This window comes from Lichenostomus cassidix, chromosome 13 (genome assembly GCF_008360975.1).
Source record: "Lichenostomus cassidix isolate B80296 chromosome 13, HeHo_3.0, whole genome shotgun sequence".
NCBI classification, from domain to species: Eukaryota; Metazoa; Chordata; class Aves; order Passeriformes; family Meliphagidae; genus Lichenostomus; species Lichenostomus cassidix.
In genome coordinates this window covers 1,187,395-1,203,125 of record NC_139494.1, presented here as the reverse complement: position 1 = coordinate 1,203,125, position 15,731 = coordinate 1,187,395, and the positions used below count along the sequence as shown (strand labels likewise).

General features: G+C 48.8%; 1 protein-coding gene across 5 annotated transcripts in view; it reads left to right on the top strand.

The window, feature by feature from the left end:
- The first annotated feature begins 4,752 nt into the window (after positions 1-4,752).
- Positions 4,753-15,731, top strand: part of FBXW11 (F-box and WD repeat domain containing 11) — a 74,692-nt gene continuing 63,713 nt past the window's right edge. For 2 of the 5 annotated variants that reach the window (XM_085073235.1, XM_085073233.1), the window contains exons 1-2: positions 4,756-4,874; positions 13,043-13,122. Coding sequence is in view for 2 of the 5 variants with exons in the window: in XM_085073234.1 (XP_084929360.1) it covers positions 4,830-4,874 (45 nt within the window). In the remaining 3 variants the exon portion in view is untranslated. Of the gene's footprint in view, positions 4,875-13,042; positions 13,123-15,400; positions 15,509-15,731 lie in introns of all 5 variants that reach the window. The other 3 variants (XM_085073232.1, XM_085073234.1, XM_085073231.1) reach the window with 3 other exon arrangements.

Sequence of the window (15,731 nt, the reverse complement as noted above, 5' to 3'; positions counted from 1 at the left end):
ATTTTGGCTACACAATATTATTTTGAAGGAAGAATGTTTTCATGCTCTGAGTGCAGTCATTCCTGCCCTAACAAGAATGTTTATTTATATCTCTCTCCTACCAGCTGGAAATTCAATAATTATTCTTCCAGCAGGAGCATTTGGAATGTATCTGCCCATGCTTTCCTGGTGCTCTCACTCCTTACTGGCTGTTGAGTAACCCCTAATTCCATCCAAGCACCCAAATAAACACTAAGATCCAAGATGAGGGGTTTAGTGAGTGGACTGTGTTAGCCTGGGGATTTCAGGAAGGCATCTGAAATGTGGGAAATGGATTCCCACTGAACTGCCAGAGGATTTGAGCAGCTGACTCCCACTGGCCCCACAGCAAATCCCAGATTGTGTCATTTTGTCACTGCCTGTCTCTTATTTTCCTGTTTTTTTTAGCTGCCTGCAGCCCTGCTGGATCAGCTGTGGGGCTGTGGGTTTGGAGCAGCTTGTTTGGGAGGCACCTGTGGCCAGTCACTCTTATCCTCATCCTGTGGGTGTTTAACACCCAAAGGCACCCCTGGAATAAGGAATGAGCTGCTGGCATGATTTCCATGGGCTGTCCAAGGCCTGGAGAAATTGCAGGCAATGGACACAGGCTTAGGAATAGTTCAGTTCATTATCCAGAAAAAATGTAGTGAGACAAAATCAAGTGGTGTCACCCCCAATATCCTGCCTCAGGGCTGCTGTGGTAATGGGCCATGGCTTGTGAGACTCAGACAGAGCTGCCTGGGAATAGAGGCTGGGAGGATCAGGGACCAAATCCTACCATGGGACAATGAATGCACACAAAACATGGACTGAACTGATTGCTGAGTTTCAGTGGTCAGCCCAGGGGACATATGTTGGGTTGGGGCTGCACCCTGGAACATCCTCAGCTCACTGGAGTGGCCCTGGCCAGGTGGACACAGGGACACACACAGAGCCCATGGGGACACAGCTTCCAGGGCAGGGCCAGTCTTGAGACCCACAACACAAGTTTTCCAGGGTTTTTCTAAGCACAGGATTACTTTTGCTTCAACCCAGTGAGGCTGAGGTGAACCTCAAGGAATCCTTGCTCTGTTTCACAACACAGAGATATCTCCAGTTCAGTGGCGCCAGGGCTTTCCCCTTCCACTTCCCCCTCCTCCTCACAGGAAAACTGGCAGAGCAAGTTCTCTTGGGCTGAAACTGCTTCACCACCCTGATGTGCTTCCACCTGAGCAAGGGCCTCATTAGCACTAATTAGCAGCTGTGTCCCTGCGTGGCTGCTGTGCAGATGTGTGACACAGATCTGTCACACACCCCGGGAGGAGTCACTGACACAGCCTTGTCTGAGCAGAGCCCACACCCAGAGACTGCTTCTCAAATTCCTGCAGCCAGGTAGGCATGGGAATATTGTGATTGAACCATGGAATCATAGAATCATTCAGCAAGGAAAAGCTCTCCAAGACCATCGAGTCCAAGCTGTGCCCAATGCCCACCTTGTCCCCAGCCCAGAGCACTCAGTGCCACCTCCAGCCCTTCCTTGCACACCTCCAGGGATGAGCACTCCAAACCTCCCTGGGCAGCTCCTGCCAAGGCCTGAGCACCCTTTCCATGGAGAAATTCCTGCTGCTGTCCAGCCTGAGCCTCCCCTGGCCCAGCCTGAGGCTGTTCCCTCTCCTGTCCCTGTTCCCTGGAGCACAGCCTGACCCCCTGGCTGTCCCCTCCTGTCAGGAGCTGTGCAGAGCCACAAGGTCCCCCTGAGCCTCCTTTGCTCCAGGCTGAGCTCCTTTCCCAGCTCCCTCAGCTGCTTCTCATAGGACTGACTCTCTCCCAGTGAGTTTCTATCTCAGAATAAATTTATCAAAACCTGTTCTTTCATCCATCTTATTATGCCTTGGACACCTTGCTCAGTTCTCACAAGGTCTTAAGTTGCAAGTTGCTCAGAAGCAATTTTAATTTACAGATACAAGGATTGATATCCCCTCTCTTGCTTTCCTTGGTGTTCCACAGAAAAGCCAAAATATGTGATGTTTTTATAATGCTTTCCTTCATTAATTTCTACATTTTCCTTTCTCTCACATCACAGGAATTGCTTTTACCACATTGTTAAGAGCAGGTTACAGGAACTCCAGTTCCATCTAACATCTCCTGCCAGAGAGAGACCCACCCTTGATGTGCAACATCCATTAGTGTAGTGCATCAGCCCTTGGGACTGCCAGGATGGCAACACAGACTTACTCTTTGTGCAAATAAATGCAAGATTTTCCCCTCATTTCCTCTGCCCTGGGAATCCTTCCCATTGTCAGAGCACTGGGCTGTACTTTGGAAAGCACCAGGAGCATTGTGCTGGTCAGCACATACCTGCCCTGTGTATATTTAGACTGAGACATGCTGATTTTTTACTTTGGTGTCCCAAACAAATATCTGCTGCCTTGGTTGATGTCCAGGGCCAATGTCTGATCCCAGGGACAGCAGAATGGAGCTGGATTTTGTCCCACCTTTCTCAGTGACACCTCTGCAAACCAGCCCAGGCTGGGGGTGTTACACAACAGGTATAATTTGACCTGCAAGTCCTTCTTTATGGGTTGTGATGGGAAGGTGGAAACAATCCAGCTCAGCTGCCAGCCAGGGGTGCAGGTCTGACAGGAAAACGATGGATTTTCCATGGAAATGGGATGTGTCAGGATGAGGGGCAGTGCTGGCACAGCCCAAGCTGACATGGACTGTGAGTTTGGGCTTTGTGGCCCCACTTAGAGGGACTTTGGGGCAGTGGCATCTTTGGTGTTGGCTTTGTCCCCAAGAATGTAAATGGGGCAGCTTTTGGGGCAAAAATTGTCAAATCAAATTGTCACCCCCAGGCTGAGAGCACCAGCAGTTGTTTGATGGGGAGGGAGACTTGCAGCTCCTGGTTCACCTTATAAATGCTGGAACAAGGGTTTAGACCTTATGCTAAGTATTGTTCTAAGCAATTTTGAATGGATGAAAGACATTTCTGCTGACACAAATGTCCTGTGGAGCAGGTAAGCTGTCAATCAGAAAGGACTTTGCACCATTTCCATTTGTTCCTATTCCATCTCTTCACCATTTGGCAGAGATTTGAACAGGTAACAGAAAAAAATGCTTAGCAGGAAGTTCCAGGTCCCTTTTCATGGCAGCCCCAGGGCTGTGCTATCACACCATGCTGCTGCTTAGGACAGTTTTGCTTCCAATTTCCAGTGCCTATGGTTGCATTTGGTCCCTGCTGTGGTCAGAGGGCATCTCTGTGTCCTTGGTCCCCAATTTACCTGAGCCCAGTGTCATGTGCTCTGGATGTCTCCCAGGTGCTCCATGTCTCCCTGTCGCAGTGGCACAGTTTGTCAGCAGGATCCAGACCCTGAAGGCTAAAAAAGCTGCTCGTTGCCAAGGGTTGAGGTCAGCTACATGGCAATGGCACCACCTGAGCCAGGGGTTTCAATGCCTCCCTGCAAACATGGCACATCTCCTTCACAGGCTTTAGTGTTCTGCCCTTTCTACCTTCATCTAACTTGGACTGGAAGTTTTCCCTGGCAAGGACCATCAGTTATTCTCTAGATGCTGTGCCTGCCGTCAGTCAGGCACATTTTGGTAAATAATCCCATTTCATCCATGGATGGGGTGGATTTCCATCTCATCTGGGCAGCTGGAGGAGCAGAGCCAGCAGAAACAGGCACAGGCTTCAAAGCACAGATGGACAGTCTGGCTCAGTGGTGCCACCAAGACCAGGCCTCAGGGACAGGCCAGGACTCATTAAACAAAACTGTTTATTAAATAAACAGTACAACACGCAGGGCCAGCTCGTGAGTCCGTGTATCACAGAATCCCAGACTGGTTTGGGCTGGAATGGACCTTTAAGCTCTTCCAGTGCCACCCCTGCATGGCAGGGACACCTTCCAGTGTCACACGGTGCTCCAAGCCCTGTCCAGCCTGGCCTTGGACACCTCCAGGGATGAGACAGCCACAGCCTCTCTGGGCACCCTGTGCCAGGGGATGGTGGGGAGAGTCTCAAAGGCGCCTTCCGTGCTTCCGATCCCCCAGCGCTCAGCACCAAACCCCCTCGGCCTGTCCCGCAGGGTTCTGCCCCGCTCGGCAGCCCCGGAACGCGCCTCGTCCCGGCAGCGCGGGAGCGGCAGCTCAACAGCTCGGGGCGCTTCCGCCAGCCCACTGCTCGCTGTCCCGCCGCTCCCCGCTGCCGGCCTCACTCCCGTTCCCGTTCCCGCTCCCGTTCCCGCTCCCGCTCCCGTTCCCGCTGCCGTTCCCGTTCCCGCTCCCGTTCCCGCTCCCGCTCCCGTTCCCGCTCCCGCTGCCGCTCCCGCTCCCGTTCCCGCTGCCGCTCCCGCTCCCTTTCCCTTTCCCGTTCCCGTTCCCGCTCCCGCTCCCGTTCCCGCTCCCGCTGCCGCTCCCGCTCCCGTTCCCGCTCCCGCTCCCGTTCCCGCTCCCGTTCCCGTTCCCGTTCCCGTTCCCGTTCCCGTTCCCGTTCCCGCTCCCGTTCCCGTTCCCGTTCCCGCTCCCCTCACACACACCCCTCACCGCCCCCTGCCGCCCCTCACGCCCCACCTCGTGCCCGCGCCTCCCGGCACCCCCCGCGCGCTGCTCGCGCCCAATGGGCAGCGCGCGGCTCCGGGGGGCGGGGCCGAGCCGGGCGCGCCGGGGCCACGCCCCCTTCCGCGCGCGCCGTGACGTCGCGGCGGGCGCAGCGCGCGTGCGTCTGCGCGTGCGCGCGGCGGGGGCGGGCGGGCCGCGGCGGGGCCTGGCGGGCGCGGGGCGGCGGCGGCGGCGGGGCCGGGCCGGGCGGGCGGAGCGGAGCGGCCGCCGCCGCGATGGAGCCCGACTCGGTCATCGAGGACAAGACCATCGAGCTCATGGTGAGTCGGCCCCGGCCCCCGCGCGCCCCCTCCCGCCCCCCCCGGCTCAGGCCCGCCGGCGCGCCCGGCCCGCGGGCTCCGGCCGCCGCTGAGGGGCTGTGGCGAGCCCGCGCTCCGCCCCGGCCCGGCCGCGCTGCCCCCGCGCGGGGATCCGCTCGCTCCCGCCTCCGCCTCCGCCGCGGCCCGCCCGGGGCTCCACGAGCGCCTTCGTTTCATTGAAAATAAATAAATAACAGCAGTTAACCCCCGCAGGAGGCAGGGCCGGGCCGGGAGCGCGGGGCGGCGCGGCCGCGCTGCACGAAGCGAAAGCGAAATGCCCGAGCGGGGGGCTCCGGCTCCGGCTCCGGCTGCAGCCCCTCCCCCGGCCGGCCGGACCCCGGGCGGATTGGAACCCCGCCGGCAGACCCGGGGCTCCGGCCCGGGGCAGCAGCGCTGCTGGAGCTGCGGTCCAGCGCCCACGGAATCACCTAACGAGACCTAATTGGTGTATTGGTTATACCCCTAATTAACGCTTACGCCGCTAAATTCGCGCTAGTGGAGAGGCAGCCAGATGGGAGCAGTAGAAAGAGGTTTTTTTCTTTTTTTTTTAATACAAGCAAATTAAATCTCTGTAGGCAAATATTAGAGGCCCTTCGTTTTACTGCCTTTAGGCGTGAATAAAATTAAGTTAGGAGCTGAGAGAGAATAGTAATCAGTAAATATCTTCTAATTTATTTGTTATAAGCATAATTGCTTTTTCTCCTGAACATAATTTGCTCTCACATACAAAATTTCATGCAATTCTCCTGAACTGAGGGGGAAAATGCAAATAATTTCCCTTTAAGGCACTGTGAAGGTGAGCTGGGTTCAGTGGAGACATTAAATGGGTTTTTTAGCCAGTGGAGTTGTTCCTAAATTACCTGATCCAGAAAATATGAACTTTCTTTAAATGTACCATCTGGTCTCAAAAAGCAGAAATAAAATGAAAAAGAAAAGGGGGAAATCTACAAAGCCTTTGTGTATCTTTCATTATTTTTACTGATCACTGAAGGCAGGGGCTTAAAACCTGTTTGTAGGGACAAGCCCTGGTGCTGTGATCTCACACTCCCCCCGGGGACATCAGCGCCATCAGCGCCCTGCAGCAGGGAGGGAAGGCTGGGGCAGCTCTCTGGGGATCCGTCTCAGGATCAGCCTCCCACTGAGAAGATGCCTCCTGAATTCCTGAGGTGGGAAGTGTGCTCTGGTGGCTTTTTTCCTCCGTGGGATGGAGTCACCAGCACTCCTCAGCTTTGGGTTCTGTGAGGCACTCAAATAGCGTTTGGGGCTGGAAGGTTTGGCTCCCTCAGCTTTCCTGCTTGTGTTTTTGCAAGTGGTCTCCCATTTTAATCTCTCCTCTTTGGGGCCAGGTTGTATCAGGAGGGACTTTTGCTGGTGATTGTTGTACCCTCCGCTTGCAGTTGGAGCTGGGAAATGTGCTAATCCATGCAAATATCAGTGGGAGTAGTAGGAGTTTTAGTATGTAGTAGGAGGTTTAAGAAATAAATTTTTCTCTCTTTCACAAGAAATGGATAAATATAAAAATTTAATAAGATGAACAATTAATTGTGTAGTTTCCAGCAGAAAATGGTACTCTGTAAAATGTAGTTGGTAGTTGAATTTAAAGTTAACCTTAGTGGAGGCTTGCACGGGATCACTTGTGTTTGAGTGGAAATGTCTCCCTAAAATCATTGGAAATCATTCCAATTCCAAATGAAGATGTGGAGGTTTTGCCTTCTGGTGTGGTACAGTAGTTGAGATTCTCCAGAAGATTGTTGAATCCACAGGACAGAAGCTGTTTGGGCTGAGTTCCCCGTTGGGGATTTCTGTGTGATCTGGAAACTCGGGAGTCAGTGCTTGTGGAAACATCCCAACCCAGGGATCATCCCTGCCTGGCAGACTTGGTGGGATGCTGTTCTGTTTAAGAGTGTTCCAGGTTCCTGAAAGCAGATGTTTTATGATTCTCTTTGATAAGGGAGATGGGTTTTGGTGCACTTTGGGTGCTCCATCGCTTCCCTCCAGTGCCAAGGATGAATCTGTAGTAAATACAGGAGCAAAAGTGTGATGTGAAAGTTCTGAGGGGCTGATAAACAAGAGATAAAATGTCAACATGTTAATTGCACAGAAGTTTCAGAAAAGGCTGTTCTAGCCCTCAACTGTGCTTCCCTGGATAGATCATTTGCATTTATTTAAAGGAAAATCAGTCATGGAAGTGATACTGTTCTATTTTGAAGGCTGGAATCTAAGAGAAATGTTTTAAGGTTTCAGAGTGACAACTTTGATTTGCTGTGTGAAGTTTCAGCGAGTGTTCCCAAGTCACTGTCTCTGTCAGGACAGCTGAAGGCTTCCCATGCCCTGTGCTGGTTCTGTAGATTCCATCATTAGTCGTTCCCAGGGGGATGAGCAGTGGATTCAGTGATGCTGTTCCATGGCTTCCATGTGCACATGGTGCCACCTGTACAGCTGAGATCCCCTGGGCCTGCAGAGGGTTCCCCTAGGCCTGGCAGGTGAACTGGGACTGACTGGGATGCCCAGGCTGAAGCTCACAGTGTCAGGTGGGGTTGGGGTGGTTCAGTCGTGGGCTCAGGGAAATGCTGGGTGTGAGCATGTGAGTGAGGAAGTAATCCAGAACAGATGGAGGGGCAGCCAGAGTCATTGAAAGGGCTCTTTCTGCCCCTGGTTTTGGTTTTCTCAGTGAAATTAGATAAGTGTGATGTTTTTGCTCTCTTAAAGAACCAACAGCAGTGCTTAGTGAAATAAGTTTTGTTACCTACAGATAGGAGTTGTGTGTAAAATCTGTGTTCACTTGTATCAACCCTGTGATTTGCATTTACCTTCAATACCTGCTAAAAGCCTTGTGTTCTTCATTTTCCCAGGAAGCTTCCCTGAACCATAATTTGGTTTTACCAGCAGCTTTCAAAGCAGGGGGTGGGGTTAGCTACTTAGTTTGTACTAAGGTGGTCATAACAGAATACATCAGTGTGGCAAATAGTTTGGGGATTTTTAAATACAGATTAAGAAGTGATACATTTATGGGGTGAACTGTGTGCAGCATAAGATGTGGATAGCATAACAAAATAAATCTGTTGCTCTAGGCTCCTCTACCCACCAGACACCTACAGGAGGTGGCTCCTGAGCCAGAATCCAGCTGTGTGTAAATTCTCAGAGCTTGTGACCCTCGTGTTTCACTGTGGCTTTGCTGCCCAAGGTGCTCTCCGAACACAGATCCCTGTGCTGGCAGTTTAATTTCAGCATTACACTGCTCTGTAGTCGGAGCATGAAAGGATTCTGGAAAGGCCATGCCTAGGAATAAAATGGGCAAGCATTTGTTCACACTGTTACAATTTGTATCTTGAAGTTATATATATGGAAATAGTTTTCCTAACACACTGCCTTCAGTGTCTACAATGTCTCTCTCTCTTGCTTTCATAAAAGTATCCAGTGTTTAAGTACCTCCGTAAATAATAAATGAAGAACTACAATTGAATATCTTGCCAAAAATCTGTTTCTCCTGGCAGGACTTCGATGTGAGGTGGAGGTGTTCAAATTCAGAGGTACCAGTATGAGAAGGAAGTGTTTGACACAGGCCTGCCTGGCCAGCAGCAGCTCCTGCTGTAAATCACTTCAGTGGTACCTGAAGTTCCTTGGGTTACTGCAGCTGAAGATGGTTGTGCCCCCAAACTGTTTGAAGCTTTACAGTGCAAAATAAATCCCAGCATTCTGTTGGAAGCTAAAATACAGCTGCTGTATATATATATATATATATATCAGTAGGGCCACAGTGCTCTGGCTTTTTTCTTCCCTGTCTCAGTCATTACAAGCCAAGCAGGCAGTTGAATTTGTGGAATTTTTTCCCCCCACATATTCTTAGAGGAATCCTTCAGAGAGTTGACTTTTGTAGTGGCAGAGATACAGGCAGTGATCATCTTTTCAGCTGAAACAAAGGAGGTACTGTTCTAGCTGAAATGTGACTGGTTCCTCATTGAAGCCTGGCAGTAGATGGGGTGTTAGTAAGGTATTTGTAAACCTGTGTGTAACCTAAATGTGCTTTCTTCAGCAGGATAACAATATGTTTGCTTTGCAGGTGTCTTTTTTTAATCTTCAGTAGCTAAATGAGTAGAGTTGAGAGCTGCATGTTGGACAGTAAAGTGTGCAGGGTTTCATACAGTGGGGCAGAAGGCAGTGGCTGGAGCACAGAGCTACAGAGGTAATGGCTGGGTGGATGTGAGGAAGGCACAGCCTTAGGATGAGCCTTGGGGCAGGGGATGTAAGGTCTGTGCTGCTGCCAGGCTCTCCGAGTGACAGTCCCATTTCAGAGAGTGCCTCGCAGAGGAAGGATGCAAATCTGAAGAGAAAAGATTGCTGTGACTTTGGCAGCGGTGCAGAAAATGGGAAGGAAGAGCTTAAGAACATGAATTAGAGCAAGGCAACTGCACTCAGAGCCAGCAGAGTGGTGAAATGAGGGAAGTGGACAAAGGAGTGTGGGAAGCTTTATCTTTTGGGAAGGGTTAGATGAAGCAATGGCCTGACTGGGGAAATGAGATGGCAGAGGGAAGGAGGCTATAACAATGCAGAAGTGTATAAAGGAAAGTTATCTGAGGTTTGTGATGGTGGTGGCAGCAGCCATCAGTTTATTCAGATGAAGGAAAGTTGTGGTTGTGCCAGTCGTGGGGGAAATTCTGAAACTAAATTGCTTTTGGTTCTTAATAAAAGAAAGTTGCCAATTCTTGGGAACATTAAGCCTTGGTGTTTCACCAAAGGCTTTTAAATCTCATTTGAGACTCAGAGATTTCTTACCTCATGATGGATGCAGTTACATTTTCTAACATGACTGAATTCTCCAACCTCTGCCCAGTGCTGAGCGAGTGAGGAGCAGCAGAGGAAGTTCCTGCAGGCTGGAGCACGTGCAGGGCTTCTCTGTGTGAGCACCGCTGGGCAGCTTTCGGCTCCGTGAGCTGCCCCAGAGCTCTGCCTTGGGGCTGGGAGCTCCTGGAGTAGATCCCTGTCCAGGTGTCCATGTGGAATGAGCTCCCATCTCTGCAGGCAGCTGGTGGGAGTACAGCTGCCCACTCTGAAGTGCTCTGGGGTTGCTGCTTTAAAAAGCCCGTCTGCCTTTGCTGCGTGTCAGACGGTGCCGGCTGTGTCCCTCAGGATACAGAGCTTTGAGTGCTGCTAAAGATTTGGGTCACTGATGAGTGTTGTGAGCAGCATCACAGCAAAACAACCTGCCTTGTTACAAGCTGTATCCTCAGAGAGATTTGGGAATGTTCTTTGAAGGATGGATGTACCTTTTCATTTCATGTTTTCTAAAACACCTTCGCTGCTTGTTAAATCAACTTGCTGTGTGTCTCTGGATGTGCTGGGTTTATTGCCGTGCAGTTTAGAGGTCACTGGTGCTTGGCATTTCCAGTTGCCTGTCCCTGGGCAGCTCAGAGTGCTTGTGCAGCAGCGTGCTCAGGGAGATTGCTGATGGCTTTCAAATGAAATGGATGTTGCAGCAAATGTGCCAATGTGAGAGGAATGATGTGTGGGAGAGAACAAGAGACTGTGCTTATGAGAGGGCTGCTCCGTGACAAGGATTTTTTTTTTTGTTGCAAGGCAGAAAATGAATTGAAGGGAAATGAGAATATTGACTGAGTTGTTTAAATTAATGCTGATGGGTAACAATCCTTTCCTTCCAGCTTTTTTCTTGGGCAGTGTCTTCTTTATACGAATGCCACTGTTTGTGTTGTTACATAATCTGATTTCGTGGTTTGATTTTTATGGCATCATTATTCACAGAAAATCCACTTTTTCTGGAAAATCCCTTCCTTCCCCAGTTTATTGATGTATTTATGAGCTCAGTGGTGTGACATCTGACAGCCTACTCCGTTTTCCTGTACCACTTCCACACATTTCCCAATATGAGTAATGCATGACCGAGAGCAGATAATGCAGAAATAACGCAATGCCATTGGTGTTTTAACAATGAAAAGCACTGACTCTTTCTGAAAACTTAATTTGCTTCTCATGCAGGCTAAATTAACAACGGGAACGTTTGAAGGCATGTTGTTCTTTGGTGCTTTGTTAATCCACATCCCCGCAGGACTTGCATCCTTGTACTTCCACCCCAGGAAATGAATGGTTTTGTTTGGGATCAAAGAGTACTTCAGCTTCCTGGGCCCGTTTCTGAGAGGAATACAGATGGAAATTTGGAAGATGTAGGTAGGAACCTACTTGCTAGGAATAGGGAGTGTGTGGCCAAAAAGGCTTTTTGGGTCAACTTTTAGCTGTGGCAACACTACAGAATTTTGGTTTACTCACTGACTTAGGGGAGAATCACTATATATATGTGTGTTATGTAGATATAAATTTAGTGTTGCAGGTTGTAGGGCTGTGCTCTGAGTTTCATTCTGTTGAGGAGTTCTTGAATGTGGAGTTTTGGTACAAGAGTTGTGACAATGTGCACTGTTTGCCTTTTTGAGAGGTTTGAGGTTGTATTTCAGTGTGGTTTGTGCAATGAGGCTGTTTTCAAATCTTCCAGCCTTTGCAGTGAAGCCAATTTTCACTTTTCAGACAAAAATGCCTAAAGCTCCTTGAAAATCTATACTCAGAATTTGCAAAACCTAGTAAGTTACAACTGGGACTTGATAGTCTTGTAGGCAGTTCTCTTAGGGCAGGGGAGGACTAGCCAGGGAAACTTGTTCTTCAGGCTGTCTCCGACACACCAGTCCTTGAGTCAAAAATCAGACCTGTGCTGTTACACTTGCAAATAATGTTAAGGTTTGGCTTCATGGAGAAGTGCCTCTCCTTCCAGCACCCTGCTGGCTCTGCAGTGACTTAGCAAATTGGTACATTTATATAATTTGATAGCTGGCTTCTTGCTGAGCTATATTGTACTCCTAAAATTCTGAGTCATATGCCTTGACATCTTAGCACTTTCCTTGGCAGCCTTGAAAATCATGCATTGGACATGGTACTGGGCATACAGTGCTGCTTTGTCCTTGAAATGCTGCCCTGTAATTGACCAGCTTGGCCAGTGGCTAAAAAGCAGGAAATCGCCCCACCATGAAGATGCTCCTTTTTCCTTTGGAAAGCTGTGGGCAGTCAGGGACAGTCCTGTCCTCATGGAGATGGTTTCTTGGCAAGGCTGGGGACAGAGGCAGTTTCTCCCACCCTTCTGTGAGTTGCTGGAGCTTGGGACGTGGGGTGCAGCAATGGAGGCTGTGAGTTCAGCTCTCTGGAGAGGCTGGAGAGCAGAGGAGAGGATGACAGACAGCAGTGGCATCTTCCTCTGTGGATGTTGCAGCATTTTGTTCTCACTGCTGCTAGGGGAAGCTCTGTAGGCCATGGCCCAAGCTTTTTGAAGCTCTTGCTGGAAGTGGCATGGTTTGGTCTCTGTAGGCTGGGTTTTCTGTCGCACGTGTGGTGTGAGTTGTGCAGATTGCATCTCTCTGAGGTGTCGTGGTTCCAGCTGCTTTAAGTTAGTCACTCACATTCTCACTGTGCTGCTGACAGGACTGGCTGGAGGCCTTTTGTCTTCTTGCTTAGCAAGAGGTGACTTTTTCTTGTTTCAGGAGTAGTGTACAATGTCTTACTCTCTTCTGGTTCTAGATTGTGTTCCAGAGACACAGCAGTACTGAAAATTTACTGAATTCAGTGCTTTTTTTCAGATCAGGCATGTCTTGACAACTCCATCTTTGTGCTGCAGATATATAAGGCAAGTGAGGTCATTTTGAGCCTGGAAACAGGGAAATAATCATTGCCATAAAATGCCTTAGAGGATGTTTATGGCAGACCAGGAAAACTGCATCGAGCTGATGTGTTCCTGGATCAGGCCTGTGAGGTGTGAGCTAGTGGTTGAAGCTTTAGGACTTGCTTTGTTATTTGCATTGTAGCTTCTTCTCATCTTCCTTAGTCTTTGCAAGGTGAGCTGTAGCCCCAAAACACTTGTTTGGGTGACCCAGGGTAGGGGAAGGAGCAGTTTCTTGTCTGTAAATGCGTTTCTCTGTCTTAGATCCACCAATCCGACGACCCCACTAACGTAGTCGGTCCCGGGCTGGGCAGGTGCCTGGGCTGCCTTGTCTCTAACAGCATTAGCAGTAATTGGGATTTCGTTCAAGCAAGAAGTAGATACACCAAGCTGAAGATGATTGGCTGCTCTCTTTTAACAGACAAGTCTGAGAAGGAAAACCCATTCGAATCCCCTTTCATTCTGGATTGGTGGATCTGAAGCCCAGAAACAAAGTTTCAGGTAAGAAGTCACCCTGTACTATATCTTGCTGCTTCTGCTTAGATGAGTTTGTCCGCACATTCAGTCTCTCGCTTTAACTGCTTCATGTCCCCAGAGTGTCAGGGCACACAGAATCAGCTGCTGAGCTTACAGCCAGACAGGGCATGTCCAGGAAATACAGGAGCAGTACTGGAGGGAATGGCCAATCTACTGTGAAACACAGACTTAGGAACGCGAGGTAACTTCTGTGTGTGCAGGAGCAGGGTCATGGAGCCATTGCCTGTCACATGCTGCTTCTGGAAGGGGAGAGCAGCCTTGCCGGTGACTGCCTTGGGCTTCCTGTGGAGTTCAGGGAGGTCACAGCTCTGAGTTCTGTCCCTGTCCTCTGATGGGTCCATCAGAACTGGAGAGAACTTCTCTAGTTGTTCCTAGGACAAATTCCTGTAGCTTTTCCTGCTGAAATGCCATTTGAAATTCTGTTGTGGGCAGTACTCGGAGTCAGTGTCCTAACCTCTTCCTGAGCTGTCAGTGTGAAGGTCTGGCCCCAGCTGTTTTGGGAGGTGCTGAGCCAGGTGTAGGGCAGGGCTGGCAGCAGGAGCCTCCACAGTGATAGGGGTTTATTTCAGAGCAGGGGAGAGTGGTTGCACTTTGAGTCACATTCATCTGAGATTTGGGATGCCTGCAAATAAGTTCAGTGTAATATCTGGTGTGAAAGGGGGAGTTGCACCTCTCAGTGCCCAGCTTTAGTGTAAGTTGGTGCTTTGATAGACTTGACAACTTATTTCTAAAGTCACCATGAAACAATGTACCTGAATTCTTTGAACAGTAACAGCAACAATGCAAAGCCACTTGTGTGTTCTCCTTTGTAGGCAGTTACTGCGGTGAATGGTGGGGTCTCAATATTTAACCTCCTGTAGGAGGAGCAGAAACTCTTGTAGGTGCTGTTGATCTCATGTACTGTTTTAGTTCTGCATTTGTTTTGCTGGCGTGGTATTTTGTGCCAAAGTTATATTTGAATTTAAGTGATAAATACATTTATAATGAATTATTTGTGCACAGGGTGCTGTTGTTTCCTGGTTTGATTTTTTTGAGTAGTTGAATTTTATTTGGTTAGGGTGGAGAAATCTTGGGCATGCTGTTTTGGTGTAATTCTTTAAAAAAAACCTGAGGGAAAATGTAAGGGAAATACTTATTAACCTTAGACTGACACATATCTTGCATTTTCAGCTAGTATCAAATTGAATTTGTTCCACACACCCATCAGACTCAGTTTGGAGTTAAAACAGTAAAATCACATCTTTCTGTGGAATATTTGCTGTTCAGGGTGTGCCTTTTTCTAAAATAAGATAACGGGGAGGCAGAAGTGTACTTGTCATCTTTAATGATGAAAACTGAAAAGAGGAAATAATTTAAAATACGCTTAGCAGGGAGAAAAAGAGGAAGCATTAATGAGTGCTCCTGCTGATCAAGATCCTCAATGGTATTTAGTGTTGTTTAACTTTCGGAAACATGAACCAGCCCTACAAGGGCAGCAACAGAGTTGAGCAGGTTGGAGGCTTTGTTCTTGCCTGTTTTGAATCTTACATTTCAGAAAGTACAATGTGAGCTGTGTCAATATTCCTCTGCAGCCCTGCCTGAGAATCCAGGGGCTTGTTCCCTGCAGCCCAGGCTCCACAGGCACTGGAACTTGTTGAGTGCTTGGACCCTGCCTTGGCTAGCTTAGAATTTATTGCACGTTGTGTTAGGTCTCACCCGTAAAAACTTAATACAGAAGAGTCTGAGACAGCTTTTAACACGTTAGACAGGTTTCAGCCACATTTTTCTGTGTTTAACTCCCTCCAGGTTTCTCCTGTTTGGCAGTGCAGGGTCCGTGTTCCCCAGTCAGGATTTGCCTTGAGCTGCTCCCTGGAGATGTCTGTAACCCCTTGTTCCTGCTGCAGGAGAGCAGAAAAAAGTGTTTTTCTTTAGAAATGGCTTTTTTAACATAACATAGGGTATGTTAGTGCAGAAAGGAAAATCGCACTTCACTGGGGGAGTTGGGGTGTATGTACGTGAAAGAAGCAAGGGCTAATCTAAATGCTGTGTATTTTGGAAACTTTAGATCCTTTCAGTTAATGTTTAGAGTGACTTATGCAAATGTATTAGGATTTTCTTCCCAGTCCTTTGTATCTTCTTGAAAACGAGCTGCTGCATCTCATGAGTCTTATCCTGATGAATAAATTATAATGGAGTAAGATGGTTATTCTATTCAAAGCAAGCATTTAATCTTCTCTCCACTGAACCCATATTCCTTTTGTAGCAATGATTGTGTGTAGCAAACACACGCTTTGATCTTCAGGAGCAGAGTGGGACAGCGTTATCCATCAGCCTCCTGTGAATTCAGTGTCCTATCTAGAGCGTCGCTGTGGTAATGAGGAGAATTCCTCTGATCAATTCTTTTCCCTTGTCTTGCTTTAAATTTCCTTATTCTTCACTTAGTGTTTTTCCCCAAATGCAAGAGCTTATGTGCAGATCTTGAATGGCTGTTGGAAGGTTGTTCCATTGAGCAATTTTTATTGTGAATGGCAAACATTTGGCTAAATTGATTTTCCTAATGGCAGTGTGACTCAGCTATTGGTTACCTAATTTTT